General features: G+C 38.6%; 1 protein-coding gene across 2 annotated transcripts in view; it reads right to left on the bottom strand.

The window, feature by feature from the left end:
- LOC136878923 (autophagy-related protein 16-1) overlaps positions 1-13738 on the bottom strand; it is a 415189-nt gene that overhangs the window by 177845 nt on the left and 223606 nt on the right. For both annotated transcript variants that reach the window (XM_067152540.2, XM_067152549.2), the window contains one exon: positions 8828-8973. In XM_067152540.2, coding sequence (XP_067008641.2) covers positions 8828-8973 — 146 coding nt within the window. The remainder of the gene's footprint in view (positions 1-8827; positions 8974-13738) is intronic.

The following is a 13738-nucleotide window of genomic DNA, read 5'->3' as shown; positions in this document are numbered from 1 at the left end:
GGGCTATGGGCTAATGTGTATTAGGCTAATTCGACGGCTTCATCCTTATAACCAGCTGCTCTTCCCAACGTTAGTCCAGTACAGGTGATACATTGGCTCTTATGATAGTAACTCGGCGAGAGCTGTACTAGGGCTTTTGAGGTAAGTTACATAGCATACAGGTGATAAGGCTGAGTGAAGCACGATAGGTGTGTGATAGTCTTCTCTGCAAAACAAATGATCTACAAGCAGGCTCATTAACCTTCAAAGAATTCGCCGAGGGAGGAAATACAAAGTTGATTGCTTCGTACTTACCTCTGAGCTCCTACTTACGATATTATCTAATTTTGAATACGGTACATACATCTATCTTCCGAGTTCCTGAATACTCTGAAGTCTGGTACACTCAGTTTCTGATGTTAACTTTAGAACTTACAGATTTGAACTCTAGAAACGTATATTGGTCTAAAGCTTTTTAATCACTTAGATATTAAGCTCACAGCTGCGCGCCCCTAACCGTACGGCCAACTCGCCCGGTAGTCACGATATCAACAGCCACGTAAAACAGTTTGCTTTATCTACCTCAACACTGACATTTTTTTACATGTTTAACTTCGCTAAACGTAAAATGACCGAACAAATATTTACAGAGATTTTAAAGCATACACTAAATCTGAACCACGCATACTAGTATATAATGACGGGAATGACGTAATGCATAATTATTGAATAACAATGGAATTCATTACATACCTCGATAGCTGATGGTGAGTATGCCTCAGAACGCCGACTCCCCGTGGGTCTTTAGAAACTCATACCGTTCAACATGGTTACCAGCATAATCTTCCTTCTGACATTTACACCTGGAATCTTCATGATTTCATCACTTACATACTAACATGATTTCATTACTCATAGAGTAACTAGCAATCAATCACTACTGATCTGCATTTAGGACAGTCGCATAGGTGACAGATTCCCTATCTGTTGTTTTCTTAGCCTTTTCTTAAATGATCGCAAAGAAATTGGAAAATTATTGAACATTTCCCTTGGTAAGTTATTCCAATCCCTAACTCCCCTTCCTATAAACGAATATTTGCCCCAATTTATCCTCTTGAATTCCAACTTTATCTTCATATTGTGATCTTTCCTACTTCTAAAGACCACTCAAATGTATTTGCCTACTGATGTCCTCCCACGCTATATCTCCACTGACAGCTCGGAACACACCACTTAATCGAGCAGCTCGTCTCCTTTCTCCCAAATCTTTCCATCCCAAATTTTGCAACATTTTTGAAACGCTACTCTTTTGTCGGAAATCACCCAGAACAAATCGACCTGCTTTTCTTTGGATTTTATCCAGTTCTTGAATCAAGTAATCCTGGTGAGGGTCCCATACACTGGAACCATACTCTAGTTGGGGTCTTACCAGACACTTATATGCTCTCTCCTTTACATCCTTACTACAACCCCTAAATACCCTCATAACCATGTGCAGAGATCTGTACCCTTTATTAACAATCATATTTATGTGATTACCCCAATGCAGGTCTTTTCTTATATTAACACCTAGGTACTTACAATGATCCCCAAAAGGAACTTTCACCCCATCAACGCAGTAATTGAAACTGAGAGGACTTTCCCTATTTGTGAAACTCACAACCTGACTTTTAACCCCGTTTATCATCATACTATTGCTCACCGTCCATCTCACAACTCTATCGAGGTCATCCTGCAGCCGCTCACAATCTTGTAACTTATTTATTACTCTGTACAGAATAATATCATCTGCAAACAGCCTGATCTCTGAATCCACTTCTTTACACATATCATTGATATATATATATATATAAAAACATAAAGGTTCAATAATACTGCCTTGAGGAATTCCCCTCTTAATTATTACAGGGTCAGATAAAGTTTCGCCTACTCTAATTCTCTGAGTTCTATTTTCTAGAAATATAGCCACCCATTCAGTCACTATTTTTTCTAGTCCAATTGCACTCATTTTTGCCAGTAGTCTTCCATGATCTTCCCTATCAAATGCCTTAGATAGATCAATTGCAATGCAGTCAATTTGGCCTCCTGAATCCAGGATATCTGCTATATCTTGCTGAAATCCTACAATCTGAGCTTCAGTCGAATAACCCTTCCTAAACCCAAACTGCCTTCTGTCAAACCAGTTATTAATTTAGCAAACATGTGTAATATAATCGGAAAGAATGCTTTCCCGAAGCTTATATACAATGCATGTGAAACTTACTGGCCTGTAATTTTAAGCTTTATGTCTATCACCCTTTCCTTTATACACAGGGGCTACTATAGCAACTCTCCATTCATTTGATATAGCTCCTTCAACTAAACAATAATCAAATAAGTATTTCAGATATGGTACTATATCCCAACCCATTGCCTTAGTATATCCCCAGAAATCTTATCAATTCCGTTGGTTGACTAAGATACAATTCATATACGTCTTCCTTCTACCTGGAAAGTTATGCCAGTCCATTGGGACTGTAAAAAATTGCTTAATTAGCTTTACAAATCTTTGAACTCTTAAACCACATCCAGGTTAAGTCTCTACAGTTTCCTTGTTGAATATTTTTAAGAACCACAAGTCAGGTTAATACCGTACGCAAAATTCTGACCCCGAATCGTCACAATCGCGCAAAGAATAAGTAATGACTCCCGGTTGCTCCAAGCTTAAAAAGACTTTGCGCTTGACGCGAAACATTAGGGTAAGGATTGCACCATATTTGCAAATTCCTTCATTTGATTGGTTTTGAAAATGTCTTTCAGGCCCACAATATTAAAATAACCGGGTATCACGACTTTTCTGGTCCCATAATTATCCCACTACTCCGAAAGATCCTAAATGGCAAAGCGTCATCAGGATGAAAGTTCCACCACTCTTTCTGATGTAATACGGTGTCACTCATTTCGGAATAGTTCCCATGATCCTACGGAGACTTATACCAAACTTGCAATTAAATATTACATTGGCAATTAGTTACATATTATTTGGCACCACACTGTATTCATTTTTCTTCTTACAAATGTTCACTGAATCACATTATTTCCAGAAACTTTGCCGGGAACATTCGAATGTCCCCGAAACATGTTGGACGACTCTTCCTTCAGATTTAGTTGATTTGGAGCAAATCTCTGCTCAAAGAGATTATAAGATCACCTTCTTTCTCACCTGGTGGATAGCAAACGAAGAAGAAATGGTATATTACCGAACGCCAGGTGACATGGTGTTTGACAATTTTTGTCATTAATGGAAACACTATTTCCGTGCTGCGTAGTCCTCGGGTAGTTTGTATGTATGTATGTATGTATGTATGTATGTATGTATGTATGTATGTATGTATGTATGTATGTATGTATGTATAACGTATCGTTACATGTGAGGCCTGTCGTAGCCCTCTTCTGTACTTCCAGGAAGAAACCAGTGAGCCAACGGGCAGCTTCCAGCCTGAAGGCGTGGCTGGTCTTTTCCGTGTATTGTCCTCTTTGTCTGGTTTACCCGCGTGCACTTGTCACTTTTGAACCCCATGTTGCTCCACAAACTGTAGTTTTCGGATAATGATGTTCCTTGTCTCCAGCTTGGCAGCAAGTTTTGAAGGTTTAAAAGACAATGTTATATCAAGTGTAACACCTGGGCACTTACGATACCTGTTGTTCTGTAAACGGTACGTTAGTAATATTCAGTAATGTGCAACGTACTTTTAATGGCTTGTCAATCGGTTAAAAAACTGGAGGAAATTAGAGTGAGCCAGGTATGTGGCAAATTAGACGTGGAACAATAACAAGTCCTTCCTATGGTGCACGAAATGTAACTGTGAACTTGAAGAATTACACGAGTATCTTCAGTAGAATGTGAAAGAGAATTCAGAGTCTGACAAACGAATGTACTGTAATAACAGTCATCATCATTCAACCGTCCGCCTCCGTAGCGTAACGGTGAGCACTATTAGCTGCCGTCCTCAGTGGCCCGATTCCCGGTACTGCCAGAAATTTAAGAATGGCAGGAGGGCTGGTATGTGTTTAAATAGCACATGCAGCTCACCTCCATTGGGGTTGTCCCTGAAAAGAGCTGCACCACCTCAGGATGAGGAAACGAGTTTACTTACTTTACTTATTAATCAGCCTTCCCTTAAAAGAGTTTCCATTAGAACAACTAGCAATCGAAAGGTTACCTCAGTGCGTTGCCGTTACGGTTGCTAGTTCTGTATTTGAGAGGCAGATGGGTTCGAATCCCCAGTCGGTAATCCATCAAATGGTTTTCCGTAGTTTCCTGTTTCAACTTCAGTAGAATGCCGGAATGGTAACCTTCGCAAGGACACAGCCGCTTCCTTCCCATTCGTAGCCCATACAATTGCACCAACACCCACAGACTACACCCTTACCCAGCGGTACACGTAGGCACCCCCCTCCCCCCTTGGAGTGTACCGGGAAACGCAGCACCAAAAAATCCGGACATATAAAAAACATAACGTCGATGTACCACAGGTAAGAAAAGAAATAAACTGAAGTTTCTCGGAACTTGCATTCCCTATTCATGCCGCTGATAGGGGATACATCTTCACTAACTCATTCACAATTTATTACATGTTTACAAAAGTAGATCTTTAGCACTGCACATTCTGAATGCTGACGACCCCACATACAAAACAATAATAAAAGTAACGTTACCGTCAGTGTTTTCCTGGAAGTGATTTGTCCTGCAGCCAACCTACCACGGAGAAGACGATGACAAAGCGCTTCCTCTTTGGAAGAACCAGTCGACAAGTTCAACAACAGGTTACACTTCTGGACTTAACCAACGGAACAGATATCCTAGAAGAATCACTGCAGGTATTATAGTTGTAGGCAAGAAAGTTAATGGCGATAAATTAAATGCCACGTACGAACCAGCAACGAAAATACCCAAATGAGTAATAATGATGATGATAATAATAATAATAATAATAATAATAATAATAATAATAATAATAATAATAATAATAATAATAATAATTCCGACTCATTGGCTGAACGGTCAGCGTACTGGTCTTCGGTTCATAGGGTCCTGGGTTCTATTCGCAGTCAGGTCAGGGATTTTAACTGCGTTTGGTTAGTTCCTCTGGCTCAGGGCACTGGCGTAGCCAACGGGGCCGCCCCCTCCCCCTCCCTCCTAAATGTTTCCTGAAACAAAAGTGAGGATCAGCAGTTGTTTTACGTACGGTGCAAATAACTTAAAAACTTACGTCGAAATGTCAAATTAACGTAGCGACAAAGAATCTACTAGCAAGGCTCAGTAGGGCCATACATAATTGTACTGCTTGAATGAAAGGAAAACACTTACGATAGTGATGCACGGGATTATTTCCCTGCAAAGGCCTCAGTATTGGGAAAATAACCGAGTGTTGACATATGTCAAGAGATGAGGAAAAGGGCAATTGGCAAGGGATTACTCAGTAGGGTGCCGGAACGTGACCACCCAGATAACGGGGGGCCACGGCCAGAAACAGTTGCAAGCTTACAACATTGTGTCAGCTTTTGTACATCGGTTCCAGGAACAACTACTGTATGTCCTAGGGATCCTGGGGTTGTACCGTGGTTGAGAGACGTGCTGTGTTTAAGTTGCAGCGTTGGGAAGACTGTGACAGGATTGTGAGCTGTACATTAATTCCTCATTTTGTGCTAAATAAGTAACTTTTATGAAGCCAAAACAATGTGCATCCTCGGCAAGTTATAAAAAACATTCTAACAATAGCAAGACAGATCGCGGATGCGTGTCTAAGTTCTGTAGGTAGGCCTACATATTTTGTCAAATACCCGGGAACTGATTGGAACCTCAAATGGTACCATCAAAAGTGCGGGTAACTCTTTTGTAATTAGCGGGCGTGGTAACTCGGTTCCAACGGTGATCGGGCGAGTTGGGCGTGCGGTTAGGAGCGCGCAGCTGTGAGATTGCATCCGGGAGATAGTGGGTTCGAATCCCACTGTCGGCAGCTCTGAAGATGGTTTTCCGTGCTTTTCCATTTTCACACCAGGCAAATGTTGGGGCTGTACCTTAATTAAGGCCACGGCCGCTTCCTTCCAACTTCTAACCCTTTCCTACCCCAACGTCGCCGTAAGACATATCTGTGTCTGTGCGACGTAAAGCCACTAGCAAAAAAAGTTCCAATGGTTCTATCTTCCCATCAAGACGGCTAAGACTTGAATCGCAGTCGATGCACGAAACATTTTGTAAAATGGGAAGTCACGTTCTATTGATTCGGATTCTACCTAAAACACCAGATCCCGTCCCTTACCTTTCTTTAGTACTTTTGGGCCATAACCGGAACATTTATGAGGGTGTATTTTGAGTATCCAACCATTCTTCGGGCTTACGTTATACCTCAAATGGCCAGTGGATGCAGTGGCATACCCACAAAATAATTTTCAGTGGGTGGGGGTATAAGTCCAGGCCAGTAGCGTGGATACAACTTTTCCTTGGAAGGGGTTGCAAAAATATTTTTAATTTTTGTTTAGAATTTGCCTTACGTCGCACCGCAGGTCTTATGACGACGATGGGAAAGAAAAGTGCTAGGAGTGGGAAGGAAGCGGCCGTGGCCTTAATTAAGGTACAGCCCCAGCATTTGCCTGGTGTGAAAATGGGAAACCAAGGAATACCATCTTTAGGGCTGCCGACAGTGGGGTTCGAACCCACCGGATGCAAGCTCACAGCTGAGCGCCCCTAACTGCAAGGGCAACTCACCCGGTGGATATGAAAAGAAAGCCGGTTCTACCGAATGCGGTGACGGATCATAAGTAGATACTGATGGTTTTGATTGTTACCATGTAATTATATCCAACAATCGAAACCTGTACTTTTAACATAAACCGGCTGCATTATTGAAACTGTTCGTAAAATTGATATCGTTCTTCGTTTGTGAGGAAGCAGAATCTTCATTTCATTTGTCTTCGTAAAAAAAAAAAACCACTTCATTTCGATTACAGGAGACTCAAGGCCAATTCTATTTCAGCCACAAACAAGGCTGTATCATCCCCATCCCATGCCTTTTTTTAACTCTGTCAGTGCCGGGAATCGAATGCAGGATGCCTCAAGTGAAATTCTAAAATAAGGAGACCTAAAAGTAAACAGCCAGCCCCGCGATGTAGGGGTAGCGTGCCTGCCTCTTACCGGAGGCCTCGGTTCGATTCCCGACCAGGAAAGAGATTTTTACCTGGATCTGAGGGCTGGTTCGAGGTACACTCAGATCACGTACTTATACTGAGGAGCTACCTGACGGTGAGATGTCGGCTAGTTCCGTCCGGTCTCGTGCATTTAGGACAGTTGGAAAACGTATTCGAGATATTGAGGTTCCACTGCAATAGGACAAGGTAAACCCTCCTAGCATATGTGGTAACGTGTATTTTTCTTTGTGTGTGTGTGTGCGTTTGTTTGCCGCAATATTTGTATAAAATATCACTAATTTATAGCATATCACATAACCATTATTATTATTATAATAATACCGTATTTATTCTAAACCAGAATACTGCATCTTTACCCAAACTGTATATTCTTGCATTCATTTCACTTGTACTTGGAATATATGAAATGTTGCAGTTATGTTGGGATGGGAATAACAGAGGTTGGCGGCGGGGGTGTGTGTTCGTCGTCCAAGGAGTCTAGACACCCCAGGATTTTAATTAATGTACTTTTATTAACCATTTATATAATGTATATTATTAGCTTCCGGAATCCACACGAATCCACCACTCTCACTTATATCCAAGGACACTCATTTCCTTTTTAGGTATTCTATACCACCTAAACTTTGGAAGTTTAGACACATATCAAAATAAAATTCTGGATGAAGAACCACCTTAATGGGCAACCCCCAAAGTGAAATCCTGCCTATGCTGCTGGCTCAGGGACAGGAAGTTTGTGTTTATTAGAGCTGTGCAAAACGATGTGATGGTCTCGCTCAATACTTTGAAGTCGACTCGTTAGAAGCTTTCCACTCGAACACTCTGGCCAATGAGTATTTGAAGGAACCAAACATCAAAAGACGCTCAAGGCTAATAATTTCTTTGGTTTCTTGGAGAGAAATGTTTTCTTTAAGAAGATTTTCGATAATTTTAATGGATTCATCTATTGGTATGTTGTATTTTTACAGGTATGTTTATAATGTGATAATTTATATTGTAATTGCTGTGTGTTTTGACAGACTGAAAAGTTTTTGTTACATTTAATAAAGTTGACACTGAAAAATATGGCTTCATTCTTAACAAACCAATATATGTAAATTCCAAAGAACAGAAATAACTATTTAAGTTTATTACAATGTAGATTGTATTGAAACTTATCTGGATTTCTATCCTCTGGAAAAATAAAAATATATACTTAATACTTAAAGGAACATTCAGTTCATGACCTGTGACATAACCACATCACTGTGGCAGAAGTGCACACGCTGATCATCCTCTCACTTGTATGCTGTGTGCCTTCACGGGGAAATGTCCAATGCAGCAAGACTGTGTTATACTGATTTATAGGGGTAGGAAGTTTATGACTTAAAGAAGTACAAAATATGCAAGCAAATATGCCCTAAAAACTGGCTAAGTATGACCAAAAGAAGGTAAATTATGACTTAGGTATTTTAGGGATAGGTAGCAAGTATTAGAGTAATACTAATATTAAACGTGCCAAAAAGTGATTAGCTAAATTTTACACACTCATTCAGTATCAGCCCTGAGGCGCAGTTCTCACTCTGTTTTCCTAAATAACATATTGTATTAAATCTCTTCAGCAGTGAAACAGAATTCAACATACACTGAAACAGCCAGATAAGTGCAAGCCATTACTCACCCTTAGTCGACGATCCTCTACAGTCCAGATCCGACAGGAGAAGTCCACCGAAGCACCAATAATGTTTGTTCCACTTGAATCGAAGTCCACAGACATAACAGCTGCATTGCTACCGACAAGCATACCTTTGTTCTCATGCTGCCCAGCTGGATGAAATAAATTATACTCATTACAAACGAAGAACTCTTACTTAATCACAATAAACAGATGCAAAATAATGCCAAATCTGTGGTGGATTTTAAGGTCCAAAATAAGATTATGAACTTCAACTGAGATCTAGTCTGAAACAATTATGAGTTCAACATCTAAAAGTAATTGATTATAAGAATGCAATTAATTATAACAAATGGATTATTTTTTATTTTTTAAATACAATTTGCTTATGTCACGCTTACACAGGTAGGTCTTACGGTGATGGTAGATTGTTTAGCTTAAGTTCTAAATAAAATGAGCTTTAGAAGTATGCCAAAATGCTGATTTAGACAGTTCAACAGAGAAATACATCAGAATTTCATAAATTTAAATTTGTGAATAATTCATACATTTCTCATGATCAATTGATCTTCCTATATAACACAATGTTAAAAATTTGTGTTTAATTAAAAGTAAAAAACTACCATATTACAACTCTCATCATCTCAGAAAAAGTAATGATGTGTAAGGATGATGGAATGCTGCCTAGCTAGAAAATAAAAGTAGTGTCAAATAATGCTAGATCTGGAAATGAAACTGTAGTTGTTAGGAAGCTAGGAAAGGGTTCAAGCTCCTGGTCACCTGAGGGTATGATCCTTGAATAGTCTTCCAAATAGGAAACTTTTGAGTTTCAGTAACTGGGAAAATCTACTAATTAGACCCTAACACAAAAATTTCTCATGGAGATGACTGACAGCTGTCTCCAGATTAAATGAGACATTCCACTGGCTACTGGGCTTGGAAGGTGGAGCATGGAAACACTTGGTAAAATATCCACAAATTTACTGTAGATAAGTTAAAAGACAATGGCTAGGCCTTGCTGCCAACTCAAACTTAATAAGGGAATGTACACTGACTTTTAATTTTTTTTTACAGCATCAAAGAGTTAGGACAAGAGTTTAGTCATCACTTCTGTTGATTTTAAAAAGGTGTAAGACAGTATCCATCGTGAGTCATTACTGAATATGCTTAAGGTGTTTGGTTTACAAAAAATATCTATTAACCTTATCAGAATCACCCTTAAGAATACTAAATTCAGAGTTAAATACAGAAATGAATTCTCTGAACAATTTGAAATTAAAACTGAATTTTGACAAGGCAATGGACTCTCACCACTACTGTTTATTTGTGCTTTGGAGAAAGTCATGCAAGAATGGAATAAGACATGTCAACTAAACATCACGACTGGCAAAACTATTAAACTTAATTGCTTAGCATTCACAGATGATCTTGCATTAATTGAAAATAATATAGAAGTTAAATTTCAAATAGAAGAACTTGAAAAAATAGTGACAAAAGTTGGATTACAAATTACATTTGAAAAAACAAAAATAATGCCAAATTTTAAAGTTGAAGCACCAGTTATACCAAACAAATTAAGATTGTAAATAAGTTTAAATATCCTGTTGAAATTATAACCTAGAACTCCAATGAGAGAGCTTTAATGGAAGGCAGAACATTTAAATTATAACAAGCCCTGGCCAAAATACAAGAACAACTCTTTCAATGAATGCTAAATTTCAACATTACTATTCTGTCATTAAGCCTGAAGCGACTTACGCTAATGAAACACTGTTTAAATTGAACACCAACAAAGGATAGACTGCAGATGGTTGACAGAAGGACTATCAGAACAATTATTAATAAAAAGCACCAGGTAGATGGACAATGGAGATTGTTGTCTAATGCAGTGGTATAACAGGAAAGTAAGTCAGTCAATAATAGATACAATGAGAAAAAGGAGAATTGCCTTTTCTGTCATATGCAGGGTCTCCCATATAAACTAAGACCAAATGCACGGTGTGTGTGTACTCTGCGCTACAGCAGTTGCCCCAGCCGAACTCATGCTGTGTGCAGCTGCCCTGCTTTATTTACTTAAAACTTTTATTTGAAAATGACCACCTTTTCAATACATCATACTTTTTGTTCCACATTAGAACTTTACATTGTTATTGTTTCTATTATGGGACATGTTTTCCCCATATTTTGGGCATCATAAGCCATGTTTCTTATATCATCATCATCATCATCATCATCATCATCATCATCATCATCATCATCATCATTTCTTCGCTCCAGCAAGCCGGGTGCGGTTGTGTACGAGCCTCCTCCAGTTTGTTCTATCATCCACCCACAGATGCTGCTCATATATGCGACACCAGTTCACATCTCTAATTTCAAGGTGTTTCATTATCTGTTTTTCCCAAACATCACGAGGCCTTCCTCTTGGTACTTCCCAGGAACATTGTGGTCTAAGTATGTTCGACGAGTCCTGTGAGGGTTCATTCTTTTTATGTGACCATACCATTGCAATCTCTTCACTTCTAGAGTCTCCAGCAAGCTTCTTTCCAATCCAAGCTGTTGTCGGCTATTCACATTCCTTATTTTATCCATTTTTGTTTTTTGTAGATACGAACGGAGGAACTTCATTTCTGTTGCCTGAAGACGACCCTTTGTTGGTCTAGTAGGTGTTGCTGCTTCCAGGCCATACGTTAATATAGGTACTAGATATATTTTGTACAAGCTGATTTTGGAAACTAACGGAAATGTTTCATCCCAAAGTATTTGATGTACAGCATGATAGAATTTGGAAGCTTTCTGTATTCTGTTACTAATCTCTTGATGTATGGTATTGTCTGAATGACAGAACACTACCTAAATACTGGAAGGTGTCTACAATATCCATCTCCTCATCTCCAATTCTTAGATGAACAGTTGGAGAGTTTCTACTCATCACCAAACCAACTGTCTTCGTTTTGCTGATTTTGAGACCTAAGGTTGTAAAAGCTTCATGCCAGAGATCTAGTCTAGTTTGTACTTCGGTTTCTGTCTCACCCCATACCATTACATCACCAGCAAAAACCCCAGGGCATTAGTTGTTGGATCCTTTCTCTTATGATATATTAACAATTTGTTGGTTATTTTGATCCACCTTTTCAATACAAATTACAGTTTGTGTTGTTAAGTTGTAATGTTACAACACTAATTTACCGGGACATGTTTCGCTTTTATTCCTAAGCATCATCAGCCTATACAATTGTCTCAAGGTTTGTCATATTTGGATTGTTGTTACAAATTTCATTACATTGAATGTAAATCTAATTTCAGTGATAACAATATTTAAAACACAAGAATAATATACACATTAAAAATTATGACAATATGATTTGCAATGTTAAAATGGAGTAACTCTTAATTCTAAAACACATTGACGTCCAAAACACAGTTTTTACAATTTGAAAATTTGGCTAAAAATTGTTTGCAATGTTAAAATAAAATTGATTCAACTATAATTTTGGTATTAAAATTTGAGTCATAAATATAAATATTGGATGTTAATATATAGGAGCTATAGTTTCTGAAGTGCGTTGGTTTCTAGAATACAGTAACATTTCAGTATTGAGAATTTTAGTTAAGAATTGTGCTCTCTAAATAATGTTATTTAAAAAGACTGTAATTTTGCATTATGCGTGATTAGTTTTGATGATAATCTAGAATTGAAGTCTTGGGTTCGTTGGAAAATGGCTTCTAGATTTGAGGAGTAGAGCCACAACAGACAATAGTCACAGTAACGCAATAAGGTCCACAAGATTCTGTAGCAGCAGATAAAGGGATGCTTCTTCCATTCTATAAATTGAAAGAAACATAATCAGATATTCAAAATTTGGATTGAAGCCCCTTTTAACCATAACTTACATCAAAACAATCAACTTCCAACGGAGAGTCTGGCCGCTACAAACAAGAATTAAATGTCAATATTTCATCTGATCAAATTGCCAAACTGCAGCAGCAAGCTTCATCAAATCTAGAAGCCATTTTCCAACGAACCCAAGACTTCAATTCTAGATTATCATCAAAACTAATCAAAACTATGACATAGCTCTCATAGTGCATTGGCACTGCTGGTGGCTTCAAGTAGCCTATGCAGTGGCCTCCATGGTATGCACTAGCCTTGCGTCTTGGGTGGTGTGCCAAGTCCCAACTGACGAGCCTAACTTGGCACACGAGGGCGAAACGCAGGCAACCAAGAATGAGTTAGCTGGAAAATTTATAATGTCCAATAACGGACCATTATATTGGTATTATAAATTTACTCATTCGGGACAAATATTTTAGGTTCCCTATGGGAATCAACATCTACATCATTAGTAAAATATTGTCGAGTTTATTAAGTTGCTTGTGTTGCTGAAATTGTGGAGTAGCATGCCGCTTGTCGTTGTAGAGGTTCGAATAGGGGACTTCTCAATTTTGTTAATGATAAAGGTAGAATCCCATAGCTCAATTTGAAGATTGAAGATAGTTGATTGGGCGTCTGTAACAAGAAAAATGCATGTCTTAATAATGAAGAGTGTGTATATTTAAGTATGAATGGGGAATCGCGCTGGCTCTTACTTATTTATTTGATTTGATTTACTTTTATTTTAAAACAAAAGTTTTAAGTAAGTAATAACTGTCGCTCAATACGGACCAAATAATGAGATTCTTATCCTGTAATGCCCTGCTTTAAGCATGTATACAACCTTATATGAAATCTTATCTTATAAAAATGCTAGAAGTGTTGTCCTTCAAGGGTTATACAGGCATTGTATCTGGTAACCACACTCTGGCTGATGCAAGTGAGTTCTGCCACTGCAATGTTTCTGACTTCATCTGTAATGTTCCTCCAATATGTGAGGATTTGTTCCACACACTTTTTCTTTCAGTTTAACCCACAAGTAG

This window comes from Anabrus simplex, chromosome 1 (genome assembly GCF_040414725.1).
Source record: "Anabrus simplex isolate iqAnaSimp1 chromosome 1, ASM4041472v1, whole genome shotgun sequence".
Taxonomy (NCBI): Eukaryota; Metazoa; Arthropoda; class Insecta; order Orthoptera; family Tettigoniidae; genus Anabrus; species Anabrus simplex.
Note: the sequence above shows the minus strand (reverse complement) of the source record. Positions and strands in the feature narration are given on the sequence as shown.